The 21,191-nt window shown below is 44.3% G+C and overlaps 1 protein-coding gene and 1 pseudogene across 1 annotated transcript in view; one reads left to right on the top strand and one right to left on the bottom strand.

Moving 5' to 3' along the window:
* Window positions 1–21,191, bottom strand: part of GLG1 (golgi glycoprotein 1) — a 90,822-nt gene that overhangs the window by 37,501 nt on the left and 32,130 nt on the right. Inside the window, exon 2 of the mRNA XM_004584027.2 lies at window positions 8,820–8,852. Coding sequence (XP_004584084.2) covers window positions 8,820–8,852 — 33 coding nt within the window. The remainder of the gene's footprint in view (window positions 1–8,819; window positions 8,853–21,191) is intronic.
* On the top strand, window positions 15,667–16,362 carry LOC131482189 (dual specificity mitogen-activated protein kinase kinase 3-like; annotated as a pseudogene).

The raw sequence follows: 21,191 nt of genomic DNA, 5'->3' as shown, positions 1-21,191 counted from the left end.
TACAACTGAGTGCAGAGCCAGCACTCAAACGCAAGTGCTGTGATGTGGGACGCAAGTGTGAAACCTCATCTTAACTACTGTGCCCGATGCCCACCCTCTCAGAGAGAACTCTAAATGGGCTGGCGACGAAAAATTGTACTGAAACCAAAAAGTCTACTCCAGAAGCTCAGCTGTGCTGGGTTCAGCCCCTGATTTCACATTTCAGTGCTTTCACAAATCAGTTTTAGGAAGGTGAATTCCCAGCAGCTAGTTTCCAGCTAGCATCTATCTTACCTCTTAAACCTTGACATGTATACCATAAGTTGCACTTTACACACGTGTTCTAGCATTTGTTAAACCAAAAACTACCAAAAGCCTTATTTCACTCAGGTGAGGGCTGAGCATTGCTTTTATCTTTATAGCGTCAATTGCAGTTTGATTTCTGAGAAGCAACACAAACGAGCCTTAGAACTGCTGAGATGGAAAGGCAGAGCAGAGCTGTGTACGATGCAGAATCCTGAAGATATCGTTCCTGGTCCTTTCTCTCTGACTGCGATTCCCCAAGGACCACCACCGACCACTCACTGGACCTGTCAACATGTGCTGGGTACCCATTGCCATGCACTGCGTGGAGCCAGATCTGGGGAGCACCACCGGCTGTTGGGTAAGACTGAGGTGAACAACAGATGACTATGTTCCAGAAGTGTTAGCAACTGGAGGAAGAAGCAGAAGTAGAAGGCAAGAGACTGGGGAGCAGCTGTGACAAGAGGCAGGCAGTAGCAAACACTCCACCAGGTGGCCTAGCAGTGCAGGGGAGAAGGGCTCTGGGCTGGGGTTGGACAGGCACCACTCATCAGTGAAACCTGAAGGCCGCTGCTGAACTTAAGCTAGTAATGGGGAAGTCTGTGCCGGGACAATCAGCTGGTGACATGCCAGATAACCCTGTTAGAAGAGAGGCACTTGTAAAGTGCATTAGGAGTGACACAGATACAGCAGTCAACTTTGGGTGAGTGCTGAGAAGGAGCTGATGTGATAGCTCAAACAGCTAATCCTCCACCTTCAGGTGCCAACATCTTATGTGGGTGCCAGTTTGTGTCCCAGCTGCTCCACTTCCGTTCCAACCCCCTGCCTGGGCAAAGCAGAAGAGGATGACTCAAAGCCTTGGGACACTTGCACCCACATGGAAGACGTGGAAGAAACTCCTGGCTCTTGGCTTTGGATTGGCTCAACTCCAGCAACTGCGGCCATTTGGGGAGTGAAGCAGCAATGAAAGATCTTTGCCTCTACTCTCTTGTAAATCTGCCTTTTCAATAAAAAGAAATCAGTTAATTTTTTTTTTAAAGATTTATTCATTTTTATTACAGCCAGATATACACAGAGGAGGAGAGACAGAGAGGAAGAGCTTCCGTCTGATGATTCACTCCCCAAGTGAGCCGCAACGGGCCGGTGCTGCGCCGATCCGATGCCGGGAACCTGGAACCTCTTCCGGGTCTCCCACGTGGGTGCAGGGTCCCAATGCATTGGGCCGTCCTCGACTGCTTTCCCAGGCCACAAGCAGGGAGTTGGATGGGAAGTGGAGCTGCCGGGATTAGAACCAGCGCCCATATGGGATCCCGGGGTTTTCAAGGCGAGGACTTTAGCCGCTAGGCCACGCTGCGGGCATGAAATCAGTTAATTCTTTTAAAAAGAAGTAACACAGTGAGGCCTTCTAATGCACAATTCAGTATTGTTTTATTTTCATAAGCTTGTGTAACTGCCACCATTTTCTAATTCTAGAACATTTTCGCTTTCTTCGAAACAGAAACATTAAACCCACTGTATCCTTCTTTATCCTCTCTGTCCCTATCCTCTGGAAACCATTAATCTATCTTATGGCCTTTATCTATTTGAGAGAATGAAGCAGGTAGGTGTGCGAGTTGGGGCAGACAGAGTGAGAGTGCTCCCTCATTTGCTGGTTTACTCTTCAAATGCTCAAACAGGCTGCAGTGCTGGGAGCCACAAATGCAATACAGGTTCTCCCAAATGAAGGGGGGGCAGGAACCCCAATATTTGAAATACCACTGCTTCCTCCCATGATCTACATTTGCAGAAAGATATTCAGGAGCCAGAGCTGGAAATTAAACCCAGGTATTCCAATGTGGGATTCAGGAATCTTACCCACGAGGCTAAACGCCAGCTCTATAAATTATATTCAAGGAAACAGTAAGCAAATGCTTAATTTTAAACACTGAAGGCAATAGATCAATCTGATTACAGTTGGTTTCAAGCTTGAGGGAAGCTAAATAAAAAAAAAGACTGAGGGAGGGTATTAGATGAGTTATGTATGAGGCAAGAGAAAATGGGATATATTTGAGATACACAGAATGTTGTAACTATAAGACTAAGGTGGGTTGAGGAGTAGAGGAAAGTTCTACCTTTACAGCCAAACTCTTTGAACGTATAGCCAACAGCTTATTATTTCTTCTTCCATTCACCCTTAATTAATTTTAAATAAAAACTGTTGGCCAGAATCCAGCTTTCACATCTGATCCAGTTTCCTGCTATTGAACCTGGCAGGCAGTAAATGATGGATCTAACAGTCGAGTTCTTGTATAGGATGGAGTTCCTGGCTCTTGTTTCAGCTCAACTCAGCCCAGCCTGGCCCAGCTCTGCCTGATGCGGGAATTTGAGGAGTAAAGCAGTGATGAAAAAAATCTTTCCCTGTTGCTCTTTCAAACAATAAAAATGAGTAATTAAACTTTAAAAAAAAAAATTTAAAATATATTTTTATTTTGAATTTTGAATTACATGGTACAATTTCATATAGGCTGGGATTCCCCTCCAAACACCCACCCCCCTGACAGATTTTCCCCATTTTACTACAATAGTGTAGTCTTTCATAAGGAATCATAATTCTGTCAGTCTCCTATTTAAGTGTACCCTGACACTGTTGGTACAGACAATGTCAGCCAGTCCAGCATCCCATTGTCCACACGTGTCCACCAGTTTCATTGGGAATCCATCTTTCATCTGAACGCAGGGATGCATGTTCCATTATTCCCCACATCTGTATATGATAGACCCCAGTACTCCATCACTATACATTTGCATAATTGAGAAGCCATGAAACAAGGTCAACAACTGATATGAGTTAGAATAGCCACAACAACAACAACAAATTACAGCACCATGAAAAAAAGCACCACTGAGTAACTAACACATAAGTGACAAAAAGGAAACACGAAAGTCTCTTGGGTAAAATTATGCTACTGTATAATACATGAGCCAGAGATGAATTCGACAAGAGAAAGGAAATTATTTGGAATAAACCAAACTGAAACAAAGAACATCAAAATACATGGGATATAGCCAAAACAGCAAACAAACAAAAAACAGTATGGATTGGATTACTGAAGTTACACTTTTCATGTTGGTTTCCTTATATAAGAAAGAATATGGTATTTGTTATTTTGTGATTGACTCATTCCACTGAGCATAATGGTCTCTAGTTGGGACTACCTGGTTGTAAATAGTATAATTTCATTCTTCTTAATAGCTGAATAATATTCCAAGGAGTAGATGTACCACAGTTTCTTTAGCCACTCTTTTTTGGACTTTAAAAAAAAAATCAAAACAGGTTGGTGCGGTGGTGTAGTAGACTAAGCATCCACCTGGAGACACCAGCATCCTGCAAGAGCGCAGTTTCTACTTCTGACCCAGCTTCCTGCTTCTGGCCTGGGAAAGCAGCAGAGGACAGTTCAAGTCCTGGGGCCTCTGCCTCCAGATCGGGTCAGCTCCCAGTGTTGCGGCCCATCTGGTGAATGTATCAGAGAATGGAAGACCTCTCTGTCTCCCTCTCTATGCAACTTCAACTTTTTTTTTTTTTAGATTTATTTTTATTACAAAGTCAGATATACAGAGAGGAGGAGAGACAGAGAGGAAGATCCTCCGTCTGACGGTTCACTCCCCAAGTGAGCCGCAACGGGCCAGTGCGCGCCGATCTGATGCCAGGAACCTGGAACCTCTTCCAGGTCTCCCACGTGGGTGCAGGGTCCCAATGCATTGGGCCGTCCTCGACTGCTTTCCCAGGCCACAAGCAGGGAGCTAGATGGGAAGTGGAGCTGCCGGGATTAGAACCGGCGCCCATATGGGATCCCGGGGCTTTCAAGGCGAGGACTTTAGCTGCTAGGCCACGCTGCTGGGCCCACAACTTCAACTTTCAAGGAAAATACATAAACTAAAAAAATAAATAAATAAAAAGACTAACTCACTGCCAAGTTCCTTTCCAAAGTCCTACATACTATCTAGAGGCAAACATTAAGTTCCTTTTGCTTTTTCTTAGGGTAATTACCTCCAAATTTTCAAGTTATAACATCTTCTAATTTAGAAGATGAGACATGAAGGTTTATACCCTTCCTACTGATCATAGTGCTGGCAAAAACTATTTAATCATGATATGGTATTATACTATATATTGTTTTTAAAAAAAGGGCTGAATAATTTGAGTCACATAAAATACTTACATTATCAAGGATACTCCAACAAGTTAATAGAAAATGGAATTAGATGGTAAAATTTATCTGGTGGAAAACAAACTTGAAATCTCGACAGCTATTTTTTCTAATACCCAATTGTCTACTAACTTATTAAATCTCAAAATATTTTGTGCCAAGACAGTATCTCTCTTAAATTTTTTTAAGGATTTATTTATTTATTCATATTGGGAAATCAGATCTACAGAAAGAAGGAGAGACAGAAAAATCCTTCATCCGCTGGTTCACTCCACAAGTGGCTGCAGAGGCCAGAGCTGAACCAATCCAAAGCCAGGAGCCAGGAACTTCCCCTAGGTCTCCCACACAGATGCAGGTCCCAAGGCTTTTGGCTGTCCTCCACTGACCTTCCAGGCCACATGCAGCGAGCTAGAAGGGAAGTGTAACAGCCTGGACATGAACCGGTGCCCATATTGGATCCTGGCACACACAAGGATAGAGTAGGCTACTGCACCGGGCCCTATTCTTTTTAAATTTCTAAAAAAATTATTTGAAAGAGCGATGCAAAAACTAAAAAAGAGACAAAAAGCGATCTCTTATGTTCTGGTTCACTTCTCCAAATACACACAACAGCCAAAGGTAGGTCAGGTTGAAGCCTGGAACTCCACTTAGGTCTTTCCTAAGAGTGACAGAGGCCTAAGCACTTGGCTCATCCTCAACAGCTTTGCCAAGTGTGTTAGCAGGGAACTGGATCAGAAGTGCATCAACCTGGACTAAACCACCAAATGCAACCACTGCAGGCAACGTCTCAACCCACAGTGCCAAACACCGCCCTGAGGCCAAAATTCTTCCACTCAAGCAGCTTGAGCTTACATTTTTCCAAGGAGGAAAAGATAATTAAATGCAGATGATAAGTGTTGGGAGCACTGACAATGCCCTGCCCTAAGATGGCGCCTGGACCCTACTTCCTCTTGGAGACAGGTTTCAGGAAGTGCCCTGTGATTGGCCCTTTACTGCTTGCCTCAGGCGTGTAAGCTGATTGGATAAGCCAGGGGCCTTGGGGGAGGGGTGAGGAGGTTCTCTGTGTAAAGGAAACAGCGGAATTAACTGACTTAACTGAAGGCTTCTGGGTAACGGATTTAACGGATAGGAGGGATATATAAGCCAGGGGCTTCTGCCCCAAAGAGGGAACTGAAGGTTGGAATAAAAGTGCCTCTGAAACGCTCTCCAGTATCGGGTGATTTCTTCCGCGGGACGGGAGACACAGATAGATAAGAAGGTTAAATGGAACTGAAACTCTCAAGGTAGAGTTGGGGATGGGGGAAGAGTGCTATTGTCCCTAAACGAAGAAGGGACAAGGAAAATACATACTGGGGTCAGCACAGAGATAGAGTGGGTAAAGCTACCTTTGGTTCTGGTCCTGGTTGCTCCACTTCTGATTTAGCTCCCTGCAAGTGGCCTGAGAAAAGCAGCAGAAGATGGCCAAGTGTCTAGGATCCCAGCACACACAGGAGACCCAAATGAAGCTACTGCTTCCTGACTTCAGCCTGGCCCAGCACTAGCCATTTCAGCCATTAGGGGAGTGAGCCAGCACATGCAAGATTCCTCTGTCTCCCCTTTGTTCTCAAAGTGAATGTTCCAGGCAGAAAGAACAGCAAAGGCAAAACCCCCAAGTCAGGATCAGCATGGAGGCTGCTGTGCCTTCAGTGAGGTTAGCAAGGAGACAACAGGCAGCATCAGAGAGCAACTGTTATGGTTTTACCTCAAGACACAATTCAGGGGTACAGAAAGCAAGCAGAGAAACCACAAGTGTTTCACTGAAAAAGCCGAAGTACGCACTCCGTAGAGAGCAGGCTCCCGGCGCGGGCAGTGCCCTGTCTTCAAACCATGATTAACTTTATACGGGCCACTGAAAGAGACCATTTATATTCTAACAAGAGAGGAATATTCATGGTTTCTCTAGAAGTAGTGGAAGATTTAGAATCTAGCTGATGTTCCTTCTTAACACTTACATAGTCGATGTCTCCTGCTTTGGCAGCTGTGCTAATATGTTACAATCTGCATATAATGAGCTGTCAACCTAGACTGGCCCTGGCCCCCTAAACTGGTCTGAGCCTGGTCTAAGCAGGCAGTATGTTTATCTTCAGAGGGAAAGGACCCAAACCTATCCTATAGCCCTTGAGATACAAGGGGATAATGGCTCAGTCCCTTGTGAGAATGACTAGTGTAGAATGACTGACTCCTAGATGGAGTAGAAAGGTGGAATCCCAGTCACATTCTCAAGCACTGTGGAAAAATCTGGGCCAGAAAGACAGGAACCACACACTGCCTGCCGGGAAGGTAGGGTCAACAGCCGCTGTAAAGAGGGAATCATCTGAAGGCACTCTGCCCTCAGGTCACACTCCAGAAGGAGAAGGCAAGACTCAATGAGCAAGGGAAGGACATGCCTCCGCTCAGAGGCCTCAAGCACCATGGAAATGTGGGGGGGAGGAGAAAGAGGGGGGAGGAGAGAGTGAGAGCGAGGGCGAGTATGGGAAGCTTAGAGGTTTCACAGCCCATGGAAACCACTGTGTATGTGTTTGTGTGTGCATGTGTGAATGTGTGAGACAGAGCAAGCATGGGAAGAATGTGCCTTGGCTTACAGGCTTCATACCCCATAGAAACCACAGTGTGTGCGTGTGTGTATGAGACAGCAAGAGAGTAGGGAAGACACAAACACTGACAAACACACACACAAGAATATTTTCCACCTGTCAGTTCATTCCCCAAATGGTTGACATCAGACAGGGCTGGGCTAGCCTGAAACCAAGATTCGGGAACTCTTATCCTGGGCTCCCATGTTGCGGCAGGGACCCATCTGCTGCTGCCCTCCTAGGTACATTATCAGGAGGCTGTGTTAGAAGCGGGGTAGCCAAGACTCAAAACTGGCACTCCAATAAGAGATGCCATTGTCATTAGTGGTGGCTTACGTAACTGCACCACAAAGCTATTTCCAATTACTTCTTACAGATATTATACCAATTCTCTCTGTTGCTGTGCCCTATTTGTCTTCAATTTTTCAGAATCCTATCCTTCCTGCTCCCCGCAGTTTAAAGGTTTTAAGGTACAAGTAAGTTTTTCCATCGCTTCTCGGCTTTTTGGCTAAGATCAAGTGTAATTTTTCCCCTGGCCTTCTCCTTTGTCAGATTCTACTCACTAAAGGTCTGGATTCCATCCCCGCCAGTCTTATACTTTATTAATAATACCACAACAAATGTCCTTTATTAGACATAAGCCTATCGACTTTCTTAACTATACATAAATATCTAGAAACAAAATGTCAAATAAAAGCATGTATGTATAGCACTAAAGGTGACTACTGTATAAAGAAAATTTTCTTATTCGTATTCCTCCACCTATAGACAATAAACTACCAAGAACCAAAACGGATCAGAAATATTTTAGGTTTGTAGGAAATCTGTAGCATTGTTCTAACAATCCAACATTACATCCTGGTGTGGAAATGAAGCCACAGAAAATACAGAAATTCATGTCACTGCTCCAGTAAGATATTATATACAAAAATAGATAGTGGGCAGCATTTGGTCCATGGCTGTATTTTGTTTTGTTTTGATCCGAAGGCTACCGAATACTTAATTTATCATAATTAATACAGAACATGTACCATATTTTTTATATTTGCTAAACAAATGTATAAAACAGGAAACTAATTTTCCTTTTAATTATCTTGCCATTTTCTTCCTACTAAGGAAGTCTTTTCTTTTTTTATATCTTCTTCTAGGGTCTTAGGATTTTACTTCCTACTTTAAATCTCTGACTTATCTAGGACATCAGTTACTCTAAATAGCCAAAATGCCTTTGTGCTATGGTGGTCCTCCCTCTAATCATCCCACTACACTGTGAGGGTGGTCTGCTATGCCTCTTTCAGTTCAAGATTATTTCCCTGATAACAACCTATGTTGGCAAAATTCACTTTTTTTGTGCTATTAGATTTCCCTCAAAACACTTGATACTTGCATAGATATGATTCCCACAGTCTTCTTTTGATGTGTTACCATGTTATTTGGGTTAGAGTTGACTATAAAAGAAGTTTAAGACACAGAATTCTGAAGTTGGTAACTTAATTAGCAGAGATTTGTTTTCAGTTAGCAGCTGTAACTGATGAAAAGTTTAAGTTTAAATACATAAATATTAAGGGTTTCTTCAGCAAAGAGGCATCTGCACAGTGTACCAAGGTCTTGAACAAAGTGGGTCATCCTCTGAAGGTCAAGGGAAGCTAAGGGAGCACATTTCCCAGTAGAAAAAGAAAAGCATTTACAAACCTATCAACCTTTATACGAAGCATATTTGGTAAAGAAAATCCATACTTACATGATTGCAGTCCGAAGAAATTTCATTTTCAGGCTATAAAGAAAAAAAAAAAAAGACAATGTCAAAAAAACCAAGACCATCAATAGTAAGGAACGTATTGGAAAGGTAGCTGTAAGACATCGTCTCTTCCCTTCAAAAGCACACAACGGAAAGAGGGATAATGGAAACAAATGTACTAAGCCTACAAACAACAGCAACCTGGGGAATGGGACACCTCATATTCTGGAAGCTTTACAGGGTCAGGTGCAATACAGGTACCCTTTCTTTGAAGAGACGCAGAGATCATTAAAAACAAAAGAGACATATTAATGAGTGTGGAAAAAGCCTGTCAATGACGTGAAAAGTCTAATGATCCCATGAGAGCAACTGGGTGATGGACACAGAGGACCTCTGTGTGCTACTTCTAGAAATTTTTCTAAGTTTATAATTAAAACTAGAAAATTTGGACCTGGCACAGTAGCTTAGTGGCTAAATCTTTGCCTTGTTCGTGCTGGGATCCCATATGGGCACCGGTTCTAATCCCAGCAGCTCTGCTTCCCATCTAGCTCCCTGCTTATGGCCTGGGAAAGCAGTTGCACATGGCCCAAAACCTTGGGACTCTGCACACGTGTGGGAGACTCAAAAAAGCTCCTGGTTCCTGGTTCGGATTGGCTGAACTCTGGCTGTTGCGGCCGCTTGGGGAGTGAACTAGATGGATGATCTTCTCCTCTGTCTCTCACCTCTGTATATCTGACTTTACAATAGAATAAAATGAATCTTAAAAAGATTTTTTTTTAAAAACTGGAAAATTGTTCTTAAAAGTTGTGAAGTATACATATTCACATGAATACGCTTTCCTTTGTGTGTGTGCGTGTATTATTTTTTTTTTAAAGATTTGTTTTAAAGGGCATCTACCACTGTCTTCCCAAGTGCATTAGCAAGGAGCTGTACTGGGAGAGGGGCAGCCAGGACTTGCTTGTTGATGCTGCAGACAGCAGCTTAACCAGCTGTGCCAAAGTGCCAGCAATGAAACCTCAACTTCAAAAAGCTTGCAGATAGGTAGAATCCTAAGTTTAAATTAGCTCAACTAAGTAGAGAATCAGGAAAAAAATTAATTTAGGAAATTCTGGTGGGGGGAAATCTTGTTGCAATGCAATCTTTAAATCATTCCATCAAGTCTTCTTAGCATTGGTAAGTGCGGAGTTCTCAAACCTAAGACCCACATAGAAGTCTGGATTCAGATAACTACTCTGGATTTCATTTAGGTCTTTGATGTTAATAAGCAAACATCAAAGCTTTAAATACTTTTGGTTTTGTTCATCCACATGTTCTGTGGTTCTGGCGAGTCTCTGTATTTAAGTTCAACTGTTGAGATGCAGATGTTTTTAAATATTGCAAACAAATAAAAAAATCACGTCAGCTCAGAGTCCTTTTTTTTTTTTTTTTTTTTGCATTTTACTTGGGCAACGTTTCTACCCCACTAAAGGCAATCAACAGGCTTCCTTTTTCACACTAAACTCAAGCCAATTCATTTTGTGAAATCAAATGTTTCTCATCACAAACTGGCCAACCTGAAAAAGCAAGATCAACAACTATGACCCTTAGTTTACACGTCAGGGCAGTGTGGAGGATGCCTCTTGCGAGGACCAAATCCTGAGTCTGAATCTCTGCATCGGCTCTGCTCTCCAATCCAGCGTCTCACTAAAGTGCATTTCGCACAGCACCCAGTAATGGACCAAGTATTTGGGTCCCCGCTACCTTCCGGGTTTGGCGTGTGCAGCTCTGTTACGGGCCATTTGGGGAGTGAACCAGTGCATGGGAAATCTCTCCCTCTTTCAAATAAATGTCACATAGCTGCTTGTTTGTTACCTACCTTGCAGCACCAGTCACCTAGGAACAGGGAGCACAAAACAAAGTCTAGAACCTGCACGACTATAATTCTACCTAATACTCAGACCTTACAATAGTATGTTTAGCCTTTGATGTCATAATTCTTCAGAAGACTATCATGGAATCTGATGCCTAAAATACAAGTAAAGGCTTTGGTTTAAGGCCTCTGACACTTTAGTATACACCAGAAATAAAAAAGATAAAGATTAATTATTAGAGGTGGCTTTCACGTGGAATAATTCTGACATAGTAGCAAGTCAATGAGATCTATGGAAATAAGCAAATTAATTATTAAGTTTTCCTTTCCAAAGTTTCAACACTGAACAGTCTCCACGTCTAAGACTTAACCAAGGCAATGTATTCAACTCGTTACTAACGTTGTACCTGATGAGGCAAATTCCATAATAGGTTGGGTTAAACTGACCCTTGGGATGCCTGCATCCCACATCAAAGTGCTGGTTCAAGTTGTCTGCTTGATATTTCCAAGTCAGCTTCCTACTAATTAAACTGGGAGACAGCAGCCAATAACCTAAATATTTGGTCCCCCTGCCACCCATGAGGGAAACCTGGGTGAATTTCCTGACTCTTGGCTTTGGCCTGGCCCAGTCCTGACTGTTGTGGGAATTTGTAATAATTAACCAGCAATGGGAGATCTCTGTTTCTCTAATTTTCAAGTAAATAAATAAATATTTAAAAATAAATAATAAGGGCCCGGCAGCGTGGCCTAGCGGCTAAAGTCCTCGCCTTGAACGCACCGGGATCCCATATGGGCGCCAGTTCTAATCCTGGCAGCTCCACTTCCCATCCAGCTCCCCGCCTGTGGCCTGGGAAAGCAGTTGAGGACGGCCCAGGGCTTTGGGACCCTTCACCAGCGTAGGAGACCCGGAAGAGGTTCCTGGTTCCCGGCTTCGGATCGGCGTGCACCGACCGTTGCTTGGAGAGTGAACCATCGGATGGAAGATCTTCCTCTCTGTCTCTCCTCCTCTCTGTATATCTGACTTTGTAATAAAATAAATAAATCTTTAATAAATAAATAAATAAATAAATAATAAGATTAGCTTCTTCGGGCCCGGTGGCATGGCCTAGCAGCTAAAGTCCTCGCCTTGAAAGCCCCGGGATCCCATATGGGCGCCGGTTCTAATCCCGGCAGCTCCACTTCCCATCCAGCTCCCTGCTTGTGGCCTGGGAAAGCAGTTGAGGACGGCCCAATGCATTGGGACACTGCACCTGCGTGGGAGACCCGGAAGAGGTTCCAGGTTCCCAGCTTCGGATCGGCGCATCGGCCCGTTGCGGCTCACTTGGGGAGTGAACCATCGGACGGAAGATCTCTCTCTCTCCTCCTCTCTGTATATCTGGCTGTAATAAAATGAATAAAATCTTAAAAAAAAAAAAAAAAAAGATTAGCTTCTTCCAGAACAAATAACAATGCATCGGAACAGGGGTGATTTCACAGTCCTTTATCAGTTCAATTTGGAGCTGTTAAAAAAATCTCTAAATTATTCTGATTTTGGTTTTGATTCTCTGCTCCAACAGGGAGGTATTAATACCTCAATCAAAACTAAAAACAATTCTTATAAACATTAAGTCATCTCCAGAATCTTTTCCTTGTTTCACTAATAGCTTGCTCAATGTAATTACACACTGTCTCTTAAAGTCAGAATGGGGGGGCTGGCAATGCAGCACAGTGAGCAAAGCTGCTGTCTGCAAGTGTTGGCATCCCAATGGGCGCAGCAGTTTGAGAGCTAGTTGCTCCACTTCCCGTCCAGCTTCCTGCTAATGCACCTGGGAAAGCATCAGACGATGGCCCAACTGCTTGGGCCCTTGTCAACTACCTGGGAGATCCCAAAGACACCCTGGCTCCAGATAGGCCCCTTCTGGCTTTTGCAGCCTTTGGGGAGTAAATCAGTGGGCAGAAGATCTCTCTTGTGCTCTAGCTCAGCCTTTCAGGCTTCTAAATAAATAAAAAATCTTGAGGTGAAAAAAAGGAGATCTTTCCCCAAAGATGACTAATTTCATTTGCTTTAGGATTTAAGATTAAGATCTAGTTTATATAAGTAATTGCCACCAAAATAGATCAGACACAACAAGTGTCTTACATCTGTGTGTTAGCTTAAGGGTAAGGTTTCCATTTATGATAAAATTCAAGCATGTCTTTCCAATTTTGGCAGCTTTCCTTACGGGTAGGGTAGATGGCAAACAGCTCACTGAACAAGTCTATGAAACTGCTCAGTCCCGTGCTGGCTAAAGAAGCCATTAATTCCATCCTCAACATGAGATTGCCTTGGATCTGAATTACGGAGGAAAGAGAAAAACATATTTTTCAAGCTCCTGTCCCATAAAAATTAGTCATATCTTTCTGAAACCCGTTGTTAGCTTCAATAATTATCAACACACAGTAGTCCATTACTATGAACAATTTCCACTTCAAACACAGGAACATTTTAATCACGTTTGACACCAAAAGTGGATTCCTGTGATGAGAAGTATTCATTTAATCCACTGATGAAAGCTTAAACCTGGATTGCTAAAAAAGAATAATTAATTAAAAATGAACATCCAAAGGTTTGAAGTCAATAGTCAACACCTGTTTCTTAATGAGACCTGGACTCAAAAGTCAGTCCAGTAGCTGCTCCCTGTGCTAAAAACATCCACAGGACCGAGACAGTAGGAATCCCCAGCCTGTGTTCCGGGCTCACTGAGTACAATCACGCCACAGAGCAGGCAAGGCTCACACATTTCAGTGGTATAAATCTGGCCCAAAATTACACTGATTCTTTAAATTCTTCCTGAAGATATTAGAATTCTTTTTTTTTTTAAGATTTATTTTTATGGGAAAGTTATATATACAGACAGGAGGAGAAACAGAGAGTAAGATCTTCCGTCTAATGATTCACTCCCTAAGTGGCCACCACAGCCAGAACTGAGCTGATCCAAAGCCAGGAGCCAGGAGTCTCTTCCAGGTCTCCCACACACATGGGCCGTTCTCTGGTGCTTTCCCAGGCCACAAGCAGGGAGCTGGATGGGAAGTGGGACTGCTGGGATTAGAACCGGTGCCCATATGAGGTTCCTGCAAGTGCAAGGGGAGGATTTTAGCCACTAGGCTACTATGCTGGGCCTAAGATAATAGAATTGTAATGAAATATATTCTATTTTCCCTCCCCTGACCCCAATACACACACACATCCTATCAGGAAGAAGCTTTCTTATGAAAAATAGTTCTGCGTCAGTGTATATACTTAATTTAAGTGTAAAATGGGAGGGGGCAATCAGCACTGTGGTGTAGGGGACTAAGCTTCAGCTTGTGAGACTGGCATCCCATATCTGGAGTTGGTTCAAGACACGGTTAGTCCACTTCTGATTCAGCTCCCTCCTACTGAGCCAGGGAAGGCAGCTGAAGCTGGCACACTCACAAAGGAGGCCAGGATGCAACTCCCAGGCGCTGGCTTCACAGCAGCCCAGCCCCAGTTATTTTCATACAGGGAGTGGTCAGTCAGTAGAAGACCTCAGTCTCTCTGTCTCTGACAATATCTCTTTCAAATAAATTTAGGAAACAATTATTTAACATGATGTAAATCCAGTAATCAAGAACAGGTGTAGCCTAGCAGATAAGATGCCCACACCCCACATCAGAGTACTTAGGCTCAACGACTGGAAACAAACAAAAAAAGTATTTATGAAAGTTATTGTGACAACAATAGGTGGCCAACTTTGAATTAGGTACATTTGGAATGTGGAAGACTTTTAAAAATATTTATTTATTTAAAATTGTTATGGGGGCTCGGCGGCGTGGCCTGGTGGCTAAGGTCCTCGCCTTGATTCCATATGGCTGCTGGTTCTAATCCCGGCAGCTCTACTTCCTCTCTATCTCTCCTCCTCTCAGTATATCTGACTTTGTAATAAAAATAAAATAAATCTTTAAAAAAAAAATTGTTATAGAGAGGAAGGGAAGGAAGAAGAGAAAGAATGAATATTTCTTCCTTCCACTAGTTCATTCCACAAGAGCTGCAACAACTGGGGCTGTGGCAGACCAGAGCAAGCTCTCTGGGTCTTGAACCTGGACGGCAGGGGAGCAAGTACTTGGCCATGTTCAGTGCCTCCCGTGCACATCAGCAGGGAGCTGGATCCAAGCAAGCACTGGAACATGAATGGGCACTACAGGGATGCCAGTGTGGCAGATGCTGGCTTCACTAGCTTCACGGCAATGCCAGGCCCATGAATGGACCTTTTTTGTTTAAGACCCCAAATAAATAATGGCCAGAGCTGAGCCCGTCTGAAGCCAGGAGCAGGAAGTCTTTTCCAGGTCTCCCACACGGGTGCAGGGCCCAAGGCTTTGGGTTGTTCTAGACTGTTTTCCTAGGCCACAAGCAGGGAGCTGGATGGGAAGGGGAGCAGCTGGGACATGAACTGGCGCCCATATGGGATCCTTGAGCATGCAAGGTTGAGGTCTTTAGCTACCAGGCTACTGCACCAGGCCCATGAATGGACAGTGTTAACCACACTGACTTGAACAAAACTGGTTAATGTTTGAATTACAATTTACTGCTTTAAAAACAGTAATAACAGGAATATATCTCATAGTGTTTAACAGAATCTGCCTCTATCTCATTGGACCAAATAGTTCCAAGCAGGTACTCAACATTTTAAATAACTACAAAAATACAAAGAGATCGGGTATGCCGACTACCATTCAGGTTATAGGACAACACTGCCCACTGAGGAAGGCGCTCTCAAACAATAACAATGCGTGCCTCCAGAGAAACACTGATTTAAATTATGCTTTCCTGTTAGCATTCTAAAAGCTAACAAACAGCCACACTTTGCATTACATTCTCTCTTTTTTTAAACAGGGTTCATCTTTTATTACAAAGATATACAGAAGATCCTTCTCTCTGTGTATCTGCCTTTCCAACAAAATAAATAATAATAAAAAACTTTAAAGGTATCTAATTAAATATTTTGCTATATTTAAATAATTTGTTTCTACACTGTCACATTCTACGGGGCGCTCTTCAGAGAGGGAGATGTATGGATTTGCGTGGAGCTCATGGACACTTCGCTGGATAAGTTCTACCGCAAGGTGCTGGAGAAGAACATCTCGATCTCAGAAGACATCCGCGGGGAGACTGCTGTGTCTGTGGTGTGAGCCCTGGAGCATCTACATAACAGGCTGTCGGTAATCCACAGAGATGTGAAGCCATCCAACGTTCTCATGACAAGGAGGGCCACATGAAGATGTGTGACTTCGGCATCAGTGGCTATCCAAGATGATGGATGCCAGCTGCAAGCCCTACATGGCTCCTGAGAGGATCAACCCCGAGTTGAACCAGAAGGGCTACACCATGATCGAGATGGCCATTCTGAGCTTCCCTTATGAGTCCTGGGGGACCCTGTTCCAGCAGCTGAAGCAAGTGGTGAAGGAGCCTTCCTCCAGCTCCCAGCTGACCGCTTCTCCCCGACGTCTGTGGACTTCACGGCACAGTGCCTGAGCGAGAACCCTGCAGAGTGCATGAGCTACCTGGAGCTGATGGAGCACACCTTCTTCACCTTGCACAAAACTAAGAAGACGGAAATCGCTGCCTTTGTGAAGGAGATCCTGGAGAGGACTCATAGGGGCTGGGCGGGATCCTGCTGGGATGCTGGGTGCCCACCCAAGCCAGAAGCTGCTGCCAGATGAATCGGGGGCTGCTCCTACCTGGCTGTGCAAGACAAACCTTTGGGCATTCATGCCAAAGAACCAAGGCCTCTGGCTGCTGCCACTGAGCCCGCCTGGGACCCATCAGTGCCTCCAGCCCCGGACCCTGGACGCAGAGGTGAAGGGAAGAGAGCCAGTGCTGTGTGGGCCCCGCTCTGGACGCTGCCCAAGCTGTATGTTTTTATACTCTCAAATGAATGGACTTGGCACACTTTAGGTCTGGGGTGACTGTGCCTCAGCCCTGGCCTGGATGTGAGGCACACACAGGGACAAGGGGTGAGCCCTGCATAAGCCTGCACACGAACTCCTCAAGGCCTTGCGTCACAGCCCTGGTATCCATGACCTCTGCCCTGCCCACAGTATCTAGGGCTGTCACTTCACTTTTTGGGGAGTTTGTTTTTTAGTTTATCCTCTGTTAATTTTTTTTTTTTCTTAGTGGATTTTGCTGGTTTTCCTTGCATGAATTGGAACTGATTGCTTCTCTTCCCTCCCCTGGGGTAGCAGCAGGTGCATTTCTGCCCACCCCACCCCCTGACCTGGACTGTGTGTGTGTGTGTGTGTGTGTGTGTGTGTGTGTGTGTGTGTGTGTGTGTGTTTGTGGTGTGGGGCTAGGAGGATGGAGCTCCAGTTGGCCTCTTCTCAGAGAAGTACCTGGGAAGACAAACTGGGGTAGGGGTTGATGGGGAGGCCTGCTTGATCAAGGGCTATGAATTTGCTTTAGTGGTATTTGAGGGGGAAAAAAAAAGAGAAATATATTTTTATGAAGAAAAAAAAAACTGCAAAAAAATCTAATTAAATAAAATATTTTGCTATATTTAAATAATTTCCTAAAATTATAACTCCAATGGTCATACATGAGTATGAGGTACAGAAACTTTAGAATATCAAATATTTAGAAAGCTAACTTTGGGCTTGGCGGTGTGGCCTAGTGGCTAAGGTCCTCGCCTTGATCCCATATGGCCACTGGTTCTGATCCCGGCAGCTCCACTTCCTCTCTGTCTCTCCTCCTCTCAGTATATCTGACTTTGTAATGAAAATAAAATAAATCTTTAAAAAAAAATAAAAATAAAAAAAAAGAAAGCTAACTTTGTCATTAATAATTAATTAGCTTGAACCAACCTTTTAAATTTCTGAGATAAAAGCATTTTTTGAGGGACTGCACAATAATACTTGCAGGTATTTCACATGGAAAACTTTAATATTTTCCTTTGCGAGGCTGGCATCAGGGCATAGTGGTAAGGTCACTGCATGAAATGCTGGCATCTGATATGAGCACCAGTTTGAGTCCAGGCTGTTCCACTTCTTATCCAGTTCCCTGTTAAGGCACCTGGGAAAGCGGCAAAAGAGGACCCAGGCGCCTGCAACCCACATCCACATGGGAGACCCAGGAGAGACTCTGGGCTTCAGGCTTCAGCCTGGCACAATCTCAACCTCTGCATCCATTTGAGGAGTGACCAGTGGATAAAGACCTATTATTATTATTATTATTATTATTATTATTATATTTGCAGTCATTGGAATGTTTAACTTTAAAAAAAGATCTAGTTGCTTATTTGAACTTATGCAGAACTGTAGAGAAACAGACAGATGACCAACCTGCTGGCTTATGCCCCCAGATGGCTGCAATGGCCGGGGCTGGGCAAGGCTGCAGCCAGAAGTTTCCTCCAGGTTTCCTGGGTGGGTAGCAGGGGCGCAAGCAGTTAGGCTCTCCCCTACCATCTTCCCCAAGCCTTCAGCAGTGGGCTGGATTGGAAGTGGAGCAACTAGGACACACAGAAACCCTCACAAGAGGCAGGCAACGCAGGTGGCAGCCTTAAGTGCTATGCCACAACGCCGACCCCTAGAAAACTGTTTCATGAGCTGCCTCTAGACACCATCACAGTATACTGTCTGTCTCCCCAGCAAGGCATTACACCGCTTACACGTTCAGACAGAATTTTGCTTATTCTATATTTTTAAACATAGTAGATATTTAACAATAACTGTTCCAAGAATAACTGAGTAAAAAACTGAAAATCTAATAAACATAACCTTTACAGTGAACAAAACCTACTTGTGTATCTGATTTTGATTTTCAGGAAAATTTGTTGATTTTATACTGGATAGCCTTGAAAGCAATTTTATTAAGTGTGAAACATCTGGATAGAGGCCACAATGGAGTAAATGTCTGCTCCAGCGTAAGATGAATAGCAAGCAGCAGGAAACACAATGCTGCTGGGCCCAGGCAGGGAACTGAGGGAAGAGCGGCAACCAGTCTCTCCCACCTCATGTAGGTGTTCTAAACACCTCCCATCATTCAGAACTACACATCCCATCCCCCTGCCCACATGCCTACACCAACGTCAAACATCTATAGTTGCAATTTCTTTTCCCTTTGGAAATGTGGTTAGGGCTGGACGGGGGGTTGGTGGAGGCAGTGTGAAATGAAGCAGTACACTGTCATGGCCAGTCACTAAAACAGCTGATTATATTCTGAAACATACATGCTTTCCTTGCTTGCATAGTCATCCAAAGCTTCTGTCCAATGCGGGGTGAGAGATTTCACAGACTTCTGAGTATGTTTCCACGATGTGGCCAAACGCTGAAACTGGGAGGCAAGAGAGCTACAGAGGGTCCCACCGACAGGACGCTGCACCAGACGGTAGTCCTGACACAGCCTGGTCACATGGCGAGCAGCGGCTCCGAGTCACACCCGGCACTGTCGCCACAGTGTGTGGCTTTCCGAGGGTAACAGCAGGCGAGCCATATGGTGCAGTTCTTACTGGCACGCAGGAGACAAAAGACGCCAAAAACTTAACTGTGCTATTTCGGGCCAGGAAACGTGAACAACTCTAAAATTAATACATATGCACTTTTCAAAATTTTAAAAAGAAATTTTTAAAAATTTTAAAAATGTTGGACTTTGTAACCCAAGCCTCAATCAGATAACATTTTCAGAATCAGATGAAACAGCCTTAAGCAAAAATCAAGAGAGAGAACAAGCAAGGCAGCAATTTTCTAGCAACAACAATTTTTTTAAGAGTTTAATAAAAACTCTTTAACTCAAAGAAACAGCTTCAGAATATTATGTTTTGGTAACACCAAACAAGGGCAGGCCTGCTCCTTCTTCCTGAATTAGGTTAATAATAGGTAATAAAAATAGCTTTTCTTTTGCCCCAGGCTGACATGAACTGCTTTAGACAGGGTACTACATTTTATTTTTTTTTTAAATAAATCTTTTTCTTTAAAAGATTTATTTTTATTACAAAGTCAGATATACAGAGAGGAGGAGAGACAGAGAGAGGAAGATCTTCCATCTGATGATTCACTCCCCAAGTGAGCCGCAACAGGCCGGCGTGCGCCGATCCGATGCCGGGAACCAGGAACCTCTTCCAGGTCTCCCACGCGGGTGCAGGGTCCCAAAGCTTTGGGCCGTCCTCGACTGCTTTCCCAGGCCACAGGCGGGGAGCTGGATGGGAAGTGGAGCTGCCGGGATTAGAACCGGTGCCCATATGGGATCCCGGAGTGTTCAAGGCAAGGACTTTAGCCACTAGGCCATGCCGCTGGGCCCAGGGTACTACATTTTAAAGGACCAGGCTGAGCCTAGCCCAGTTTTTCAGCCCTCCAATACCTTCTACACCAATAAGCACAAAACATACCAAAGGCAAACTGTAAACAAGCAACATTCAAATGAAGAGGACCAACTCCAAGTCTGGCCAACTCCAAAAACTAAAAACACTCAGGCTACCAAGCTGTGATTTTCAAAATGCAGAGGCAGCAAAGTCACTTGTCAGAAATGCCAGCAGTATCAACATCACTTGTTAAAAATTCAAATTTTGGGGCCAGGCGGTGTGGCCTAGCGGAAGTAGGGCTGCTGGGATTTGAACCAGTTCCCACATGGGATCCTGGCACATGCAAAGTGAGGACTTTAGCCACTAGGCTACTGCGCTGGGACCACCATGCCCCACTTATAATCCAGCTGCCTGCCTATGTCCTGTGGAGTATGGCTCAAAGCCTTGGAACCCTGTACCCATGTGGGAGACGTGGAAGAAGCTACTGGCTTCTCCTGGCTCCTCCAGCAGTCTTCTGGAGAGTAAACCAGGAAATGATAAAGCTCTCCTTCTCTCAGTAACTCTGCCTTTTCAATAAAAAGAAATAAATCTTAAAAAAAAATAGTTTACATAAAGATTTTCTGAGTAATGACAAGCACACCCAACATTTACTCGGGACACAATGCTCTTCATGGCCGCATCTACTCTACAGGGACTTCGGCTAAGGCCACTGCTTAGGTTCTTTCATTCTGACTTCACCAGTTTTGAAAACATTTTAATTCAAATTTAAGTTCATAGTTGAGCCACAGGGCCTTGCTTCCTTGTTATTCAAAATCTCTTCATGGGACAGGTGCTTTGTCTGCCAATTAAGCGCTCCAAATCTCATACTGGAGTATGTGGGTTCAATTCCCAGCTCTGGCATGACTCTATCTTTTTTTTTTTTTTTTTAAAGATTTATTCATTTTTATTACAGCCAGATATACACAGAGGAGGAGAGACAGAGAGGAAGATCTTCCGTCCGATGATTCACTCCCCAAGTGAGCCGCAACGGGCCGATGCGCGCCGATCCGAAGCCGGGAACCAGGAACCTCTTCCAGGTCTCCCACGCGGGTGCAGGGTCCCAATGCATTGGGCCGTCCTCGACTGCCCTCCCAGGCCACAAGCAGGGAGCTGGATGGGAAGTGGAGCTGCCGGGATCAGAACCGGCGCCCATATGGGATCCCGGGGCTTTCAAGGCGAGGACCCTAGCCGCCAGGCCACGCCGCCGGGCCCATGACTCTA

The sequence above is a fragment of the Ochotona princeps genome, chromosome 16 (genome assembly GCF_030435755.1).
Source record: "Ochotona princeps isolate mOchPri1 chromosome 16, mOchPri1.hap1, whole genome shotgun sequence".
NCBI classification, from domain to species: domain Eukaryota; kingdom Metazoa; phylum Chordata; class Mammalia; order Lagomorpha; family Ochotonidae; genus Ochotona; species Ochotona princeps.
Note: the sequence above shows the minus strand (reverse complement) of the source record. Positions and strands in the feature narration are given on the sequence as shown.